Source organism: Apaloderma vittatum, unplaced genomic scaffold (genome assembly GCF_000703405.1).
Source record: "Apaloderma vittatum isolate BGI_N311 unplaced genomic scaffold, ASM70340v1 scaffold16970, whole genome shotgun sequence".
In the NCBI taxonomy this organism is placed as follows: domain Eukaryota; kingdom Metazoa; phylum Chordata; class Aves; order Trogoniformes; family Trogonidae; genus Apaloderma; species Apaloderma vittatum.
In genome coordinates, this window is record NW_009695159.1 from 883 (window position 1) to 9,185 (window position 8,303).

General features: G+C 51.1%; 2 protein-coding genes across 2 annotated transcripts in view; one reads left to right on the plus strand and one right to left on the minus strand.

The window, feature by feature from the left end:
- LOC104274600 (tyrosine-protein phosphatase non-receptor type 11-like) overlaps window positions 1-4,242 on the plus strand; it is a gene marked incomplete at its 5' end in the record, with an annotated part of 5,118 nt that extends 876 nt beyond the window's left edge. Inside the window, 10 exon segments of the mRNA XM_009870284.1 lie at window positions 42-138; window positions 715-794; window positions 1,285-1,440; window positions 2,376-2,507; window positions 2,713-2,867; window positions 3,220-3,287; window positions 3,446-3,551; window positions 3,553-3,586; window positions 3,770-3,870; window positions 4,158-4,242. Coding sequence (XP_009868586.1) covers window positions 42-138; window positions 715-794; window positions 1,285-1,440; window positions 2,376-2,507; window positions 2,713-2,867; window positions 3,220-3,287; window positions 3,446-3,551; window positions 3,553-3,586; window positions 3,770-3,870; window positions 4,158-4,242 — 1,014 coding nt within the window.
- A 3,516-nt stretch (window positions 4,243-7,758) lies between these two features.
- Window positions 7,759-8,303, minus strand: part of RNF223 (ring finger protein 223) — a 1,345-nt gene continuing 800 nt past the window's right edge. The window contains exon 3 of the mRNA XM_009870294.1: window positions 7,759-7,770. Coding sequence (XP_009868596.1) covers window positions 7,759-7,770 — 12 coding nt within the window. The remainder of the gene's footprint in view (window positions 7,771-8,303) is intronic.

Genomic DNA, 8,303 nt, shown 5'->3' on the forward strand with positions numbered 1-8,303 from the left:
GCTGTCCAGAACAGTTTGTTCTTCTGTGCTTTGCTCCACAGATGCTGCAGCAGCAAGAGTGCAAGCTCCTTTACCCCAGGAAGGAGGGACAGCGACCGGAGAACAAGGCTAAGAATCGCTACAAGAACATCCTTCCCTGTAAGGAGACACTGAATACTTGTCTGGGTTTTTTTCCATCACAGTTTCTGCAACCTTCTCCTGGCTTAGTTAACCCTGAAGAGCTTTTTCTGATTGTGGCTGAGGTGGAAAGAGGGGCACGCTGTCCTACTGGGGTGGTGCAGTTAGATCGTGGCGTTCTCCATCCCCTTTCTAACCTCGTCCTTCACTTTGGCGTGGAAACTAGTAAATTGCTCTCCTCTCTTTGTGCCGGGAGCCCAAATAGCTTCAGAGCTCCAGTGTAGTTCAAAAGCCATACGGATCCAGAACTGGAGTCTCTGAAGGAAATACTGTAAAATTTAGGTTAGTCTGCAGCACTGGTATCGCTGATGTCCATCCCAGTTACCAGCTTCACAACGTGGCTGTGAGCCAGGCAGTGTGGAGCAGGGCTAACTGTCATCAGGAGAGAATTTTATACCCTCCTTTGTGGTAGTTACCCACGGGCTTCCCAGTAAAAGCCTTGTGGGAGCCCCCATGCCTGCCCTGCAGCCCAGCCCACCCATACTCCTGTTTGTGGGACTCCCTCCTGTGCTCATTCTGGACTCTTTTCTCCTCCAGTTGACACCACACGGGTGGCACTCCGAGACGTAGATGAGAGCGTGCCGGGTTCGGACTACATCAATGCCAACTACATCAAGGTACTTGGGAAAGGGGCGACACTCTGTGGGGGCTGTCTTCAGCCCAGTGCTGTTTCTGGTGGGTAATGGTATAAGGCTTGAGGGAATGGCCTGTCAGGACCAGTATTTTTCACTCAATCCAGGTGAAACACTGGGTTTTTCTGCTGTATTCCAAGGGATCTTATCATTCTATAATCATCCTGTTTGCCCCTATCTAAGAGTTGATCTCGATCCCCTCCTTTGCTTACCTGTTCAGGAGGTCCTAAGGGACTGCCCCATGCTCTCTGCCGTTGAACGTTATCTCTGAGGTCAAATTATAATTGTCAACTGTAAGCCAAGAGCTGCTTGGAGCTGTATTTCCAGCAACGCTTCTCTGGCACTTAAGCACCAGCCTTTGGGAAACCATCGAGGTGGCTTCGTTCCAGCCATATCTAAAGCAGTTCCCAGTTCCTCACTCCAGCATCATTTGCTGTTGTTTTTTCCCCCCTTCCCTCTCTCCTTTGCTCCTCAGAGCATCCCTGAAGATGGAAGGAACCCGGAGCACTGCAAGGTCTATATAGCCACCCAGGGCTGCCTGCAGACAACAGTGAACGACTTCTGGGTCATGGTGTATCAAGAGAACAGTCACGTCATTGTCATGACAACCAAGGAGGTGGAGCGGGGCAGGGTGAGCACTTGGAGGGTGCTGCCCTCAAGCCTGAAAGTCATCTGCTGCCAGTACTAACAGCGATTTCTCCTCTGTCTTATAATGTTGCCCAAGTTCTTCACGAAAGAAACGTACCACTTTGCTCTGCACAGCTGCTCTCCCCAGCCCCATAAATACTAATGGCGTGCCCCTCATATGACTTGCTTCCAGCCTTTGGGCAACTGCAGATGGCAGAGAAAGAGAGTTTAAACAACAAAAAAAAAAGGTGTTGTGCTTGTTATAGCAACCTGAAAAGTGGTGGGAGGGTGGGGCTTTGCAAACTGAGTGAGGGAGCAAAAGTAATTATACAATCTGCACGCCACCTGTATGCATTTCACCAAAGGTAAGGGCCAAGGAACACAGGAAAATTCCATGCAGAGCCACCTACCAGAACAGCCTTCCCTAATAAAGAGAGGAGCTAATTGTGATTGGCACCAGCAGTTTTGCTTAGGAACGAGGGGGAGGCTGTTCTTGCAGCAGCCTCGTGCAGAGGTGAGATAAAGATAGCTCTGCTCAAGCCTTCTTTTGTATCAGCCAGGTCACTATGGCAAAGAGGGGAAGGGCTGGCAGAGGGTAGGGGTATGGGCAGACTCTGTAGCCCCTTGGGATGGAGATTTGACTCGGGCAACAACCAGCCCAACAGCTCAGGTGCTGAATTTCAAGACGATGCCTTTGGCCAAGGAGCTGGGACTGGCCGAGGAGGGAGATTCCCTTAAGGGATCACGTCCTTCATACAGGAACAACCCTGTCCAGTACCTCCCCAGTTCAGAGGAAATGCTCTGTGGGCATGAATCTCCTCTAAACCTCTACTCTGGGGCTCCACACCCTCTGACCGCAGCAGCCGTCCCCGAGCAAGGTGTTCAGGGCTTCAGCCTCCAGCCTCGACTAACGAGCAGCTGTGTCTGATGTTGCCACAGAACAAATGTTTCCGTTACTGGCCAGACAAGGGTTGCACCAAGGAGTATGGATGTGTCTGCGTGCGGAACGTGAGCGAGCGGGAGGCCCAGGGCTACTACCTTCGGGAGCTGGAGATCTTGCGGATCGACAGGGTGAGTCCTCTGCTGCTGTCCGCCCGCTGGGAACCTGCAGGGAGGAAGCTGCGGGTCTGTTGCTGGTTTTTATTGGGTTTGTTGGGTTTTTTTGACTTAGTGGTCCTGCTGCTTAAGGGCTGGGCTGCTTTGCCACAGCTTTGGTAAAAAGACAGGAAGGAGCAGCCTCCTAGCAGGACAGGTGATGGGTCTCTGCTCCCTGCAGGATGAGCGCCCCAGGCTGGTGAAGCACTATCAATATTTTAGCTGGCCAGACCACGGGGTGCCCAACGAGCCAGGAGGGGTTCTGAGCTTTCTGGACCAAGTGAATCGGGCACAGCGAAGCATTCCGGACACGGGGCCGATCATCGTGCACTGCAGGTACAAACTGGTGGAGAAGGGTAATAAAAATGCATCTCTTCTTTCTTTTGCAAGCCCTGCAGCTGGTCATCATGCGAGCTGACGGTGGGTAGTGATATGTGGGAAAACACAGCCCTGCTGCAGAGCCTCCTCACTGGTGATAGCACAGGGTAGAGCAGCTCTGATCTGGCGTTGGTAGCTCTGATGCAGCCTGCTGAATTCTGGTCTCATAAGGGTCAATGTTTGGCTGAGCTTCTCTTAGAGCAGCCGTGCCAAACCTGCCCAGGGCGAACCAGGCGTGGGAGTGTGGGAGCTGACTAACTCTGGGGAATGTTTTTTTCTTACAACGTTTTGTTTTGTTTTCTCTTTCCAGTGCTGGAATAGGACGCACGGGCACCATCATAGTGATAGATATTCTGGTGGATATTATTCACAGGCAAGGTATGTGTCTCCCTGCCTGTCTCGTGGCTTTCGCCGTTCGCCTTGCTCTGACCAGTTATGGAATAGCCCTGCTCTTGTGCAAGCAGGGGGTACCTGAGAACAAAGTTTTTCAACCTAACTCCCACTCCCCTAAGCCTCACCTTCTCGCTCTGGGGCAGGTTTGGACTGCGACATCGACATCCCCAAAACCATCCAGATGGTGCGCAGGCAGCGCTCGGGCATGGTGCAAACAGAGGCACAGTACAAGTTTGTTTACATGGCGGAAAAAAACTGAGCAGAAGAGGTTGGAAGAAGAACAGGTGAGTCCCTGGCTGGAAAAAACAAGGGCAGGATTTGACCAAACACCCCTCCCACCTTCTCCCTGGAACTCAAATGCTGCCCTGAACACGTAGAAATAAACCCACACCTGCTGTTCCCCTGCTTGTAAGGCTTCCTTCTGCATCTGCTTTGCGTGGGATTTTATTCTTTGCTTTCTCTTTCAGAGGAGTAAAAGGAAAGAGCGAGACTACTTGAATATCGGCTACTCCCCTATGGAAAAAGGCAGAGGCAAAGGGCAGCCCCCCTCGCCACGGACCCCGTCTGTGTAAGTTCAGTGTCTCCCTGCCAGGGCTGGACCATCAGAGAGAACAGGTTGAGCAGAGACCCCTGGTATTTATTGGCTCCATTCCCAAGTTATATCTGAACCCAGGAGGGATGAACCCAACCAGAGGGAGACAAAAAGTGTTGAGAACAGTGGGTAACCCGATGTCATCCTCCCTACAAGGCTGGGGAGGGAAAAAGGGAGCTTGGCTGCACCATTACCTTCTTCCCACCAGGGGAAAAGATCCGGAGCCGCCAGGCTGTTAATAACAAGGCTTCGTTTCTTGACAGGGTTGACGATGAGTCAGCTTCCGTCTACGAGAACCTTAACATCAAAAGCCCAAAGGTTTCGGGGATGAGCAATACAGGGCGATAAAAGGAGCTGGAGGTGAGCTGTGTGGAGGCTGTACGGGTAGGAATCCTTCCCTCGATGACCCGCCAGTGGCTGTTTGCATCGCGTTTGATCCAGCTCAGCCCGCGCAGGGCTCCGGGGCTCTGCCTTCGAGCAAACTTGTCGGAGCCTAAAGATGTGGCTGTGGCTGAAGGGGAAGGAGGAGGGCAACGGGGTAATGAGGTCTCGATGGGGAAACACATTTATAATGTCACCAGTGAGGGGGGAGATGTGCTTTCTGGGCTGTTCCGTTGCGATGCTGTCGGGCTGGGAGAACAAGGCTGCGCCGTGTGTGCAAGTGAGTAGGAGAGACTTTGCACGCCGCCAGTGTCTCAGCTCTGCAACCTTCTCCCCGCGCTTTTCTCCCGGTTACAAACCATGCCACCCCTCCTCCTTCTTGTTCTGGTACGCAGGATTTGCAGTGTTTACATCCACCCTCTCCAAGTTCTGCAACTGCGGACAATTTTGGTTTTTTGCCTGTCTTGCCTTCCCCAAGCACTGTGGATTCAGCGAGGAAGCCAGAAGCTGGCTGGAAGAAGCAAGCAGAGTCTGCGCCTCAGAACATGCCCTGACCTAACTTATTCCTGAGAAGGATCTTCTCCTGTTCTCCCCTGTATCAGTAGGTTGATATTTATGTGGAAGTGCCTCTGGACATTCATTTAGGGCATCCAGGCTCAGTTTTTGGTGTTTGTTTTTTTTTTTCCTGTTTGGTTTTGTTTGTTTGGGGTTTGTTGTTGGTTTGTTGGGGTTTTTTTTTTGTAATTTAAGAGTCTTATTTTTTACACACAAATTGTTAAAATGAATGGAAGTGACTATTTGCTTAGGAGCTTTCCCAGGTTTGCCCACATAGGGCGTTAGTAAAATGTTAGTAAGCTTTAATGTTTTCATTAGGTCAACCATTTCTAAGCTAGAAGTGTTCTTAGTCGAAATGCTGGAGTAACTTTGCTGCCTGTAAGGGTAAGAAATAGAGAGCGCTGCCTGGACCCAGGTATTTGCAGCTCTTGATTCTTCTTCCCACGCCTCCTTTTGCCCCTACCAGTTTCAGATTTCTATGCAACCCTGCCAAAGCCCACCGAGCAGCCCCTGCTGCTGTAGTAGGGCAGATGTGCTTGTGCCTGAGAGCCTGCTCGCTGCACAGCCCGCGGGCTTCCCCGCAGGATTGAGAGACAGAGGTGAGCATCTCCACCTTGGCGTGGACCTGGACGCTGAGCCAAGTGAAATCCCACCTTAGCCGATGGGTGCTGAAGAGCAGGAAGGCAGCTTTGACTGTGCTCGGTGCTTTTAGCCACCTCTGGCAAGTGACAGATACTCACCCGAGCTGAACTTCTCTGAGCTTGGTGCAGCTCTGCAGTTCCCTTGCCGCACGACCTCCTTTTCTTTTACCCCCTGCGACGAAATGGCGAAGCAAGCCTTGTGTCTGCTGAGTTCGGGGTGTTGTAGGACTGTTTGTGGCTTGACCCGTGCAGCAAGGATGAGCGTGTCACTGAGGGGAGCGCTCCAGCCCTCCTGATAAGTCGTGACTTGTGCCTGTCAGTGCTTCCTGCGGGTAGCCCTGCCAAAGAGCCCCTCTCTGCAGGATTCATCCGTGTCTAAAGCTTTGTTCTGTGGGCAGTCTTGGGTCTGAGTGCCAGTGTCTGAACCTCCAGGACGTGCCGTGGGGCTGCTGTCGAAGTCCCCTGAGGTCCCTAGGACTGGTGGGTGGCCTTTTGCTACAGGGTTGGGGTTTTTAGTGCCTGGAGTGCCAGCAGAAGGGGTTGAACAAAAGCACAATGACACACCTTGGCTGTATTTCCTGGCTGGTCTTCCTTGTCCCTTGTCACAGGGAGAGGAGAACTGTTTATTTTTATTGCACTTTTAATAAATGTTGAATATTGAATATTTCTTTTTGTTTCTTTCTCCTTTTCAAGCGGTTTGCTTTCTGGGAAAGTGACAGTTGGTGTGGGCAATGGGACACCCTGAATGTCTCCCATCACCAAATGTTCAGGGCCCTGTTTTCGCTTGCTTTGAATTTTCCTTTTGAGTAGGCACGAGCGAGAGGTTCAGCTGCGTGTTAGCTAAACCTTCAGCCTTAATTTCCGAGTACGTGGTGAGAACAGGGAAATGCAAAGTGACAGCTCCCACGAGGATGCCGTGGCAGACTGCTAGGGACAGTTGGAACTGTAAGAACATCTCTGTGGCTCGTTTGCTACCGTAACAGTAGCTTTTATGAGGCTGAAGATTTTATTCCCTTTCCCTTGCCCTTGGGTCTCATCGGTGGGAGCTGAACAGTAACGAAGATGTAATGACAAAGCACTTCATCTCTACTGGTGTTTGTTTGCTGGGCTTGGTCCCAAGTGCGCCTTGGGTAAAATGAAAGTGCCTTTTCTGCCTTACGTCTCAGTGAGTCGCTTTTTCCAAGAACACGCTTAAATTGGTGCTGTGAAAATAGCCTTTCAGGGGCAAGCACAGGATGATAGCAGCGAGAATTCCTGTCAAGCCCCATGTCTTTTAGCAGAGGCTGTTACAATGCCTGGAGTAATTTCTGCACGGATAGTACCAGCCTGCGACTGAGCAACAGAGGTGCTGCAGGTACAGCACACGCAGCAGCTTTCCACGGATGTCGAGCTTCAGCCTATTTCAAATTAGATTTTTTTTTTTTTTTTCTGGAAAGGGAGACTAGAAACCTCTTTCGTCCTTGCTGGGAAGAAGCCAAAGAGGAGCAGGTTTTGAAGCTTTTCATTTTTCAGGTCAAATCAGGTAAACGCAGGGAAGTCACACCTGGGATGGCATTGCCTAGACAGTAGTAAGTATGAATTGACAGGATAAAACCGTGCGTGTGTTCAGGGTTGGGAACAGCTGGGACAGCTGATGCACGGGCCAGAGTACGGACACAGCACCTGCTGTGTGGCTACCACAACCTGGGAATGCAGCTGCGCTCAGGATTGCTGCATGAGCACCTCCAGCTGCAAGTAAGAAGGGAGATGTGGAGTAATTGCTACAAATTGACACCTTGCATTGTATAAAACATAATTTAATACATACACGTATGGTACTTGCATACAGTACTGTCGTACATCCATGTGTTTGAATAGAAAACATTTAATTGTAAGCCACCTCCATCATGAAGGCTTTCGCTAATCACTGTCAGAAGATCACTGCATTAAACAAAAATAGTGTGTAAGCAACTGACCTGTGTCTTAATACTGACACATTTTAAGATTAGGAGGGTAGAGCTGTCAAAAGATGGAATTTCTCTCGTTTTGACAACAGTTCGCCTGCAAGAAGTATGAGAGAAATTCGCTGGTGAAGTCACTTGAGGGGCTGCTGTGTCGGTGTGCCTAACAGAACTCACCCCCTGTCTTCCGAATCGCTCTCCTGCTGCAGATGAGTGATTTTTTTTAAGCATCTTCTTGGGCAAAACGAGTAGAAGGGCTAGTCTGCTGTGCTCAAAAGCTCGTCGGTGGGCCTGGTAACGCAGCTCGGGTGGTGGGGTTGCAGTGTTGTGTCAGCAGGAGGCAGCATTTACACCTCCAGCTGCGAAGAATGGAAATGGTTCCAGCATCTGGCATAAGGATAATTTTCATCTGCTCGTACGACTTTGACATGTCTTTACCCTCCCAGTCCCAGCTCCTCTTAAGAATAATCATGTAGATCCTTGAGTTTGCAAAAAAATAGCCCTTTATTCCCTGAGGGAGGTAGAGGAACTGCACCCCCTGTCAGCTGGTATCCAGCCAAGCCAGCACACATGTGCCACGGGAGGCAAATGGTCCTAGAAACATCTCTGCTGCTTTCAGAGCTCTGGTTTCCATGGAGAGTTTGGCAGCAGGATGCTGAAGCAGCTCCTTGGAGCATTCCTGGGCTGGAGACAGCGCAACAGGCAAGTATTTCAGCAGAGCTACCGGAGATGGATGCGCGTGTTCCAGCGCAGGCAGAAGGAGGGTGTGGGGGGAGCTGAGTGATGATGAGGGTCTGCCAGCAAACCAAGGGATGCCGTCGGGGCGGCAGGTCTTGTCCCTGCCTCCCTGACATGCCACAGGGAGCGGGGAGCCAGCAGCCTCGCCGCGGAT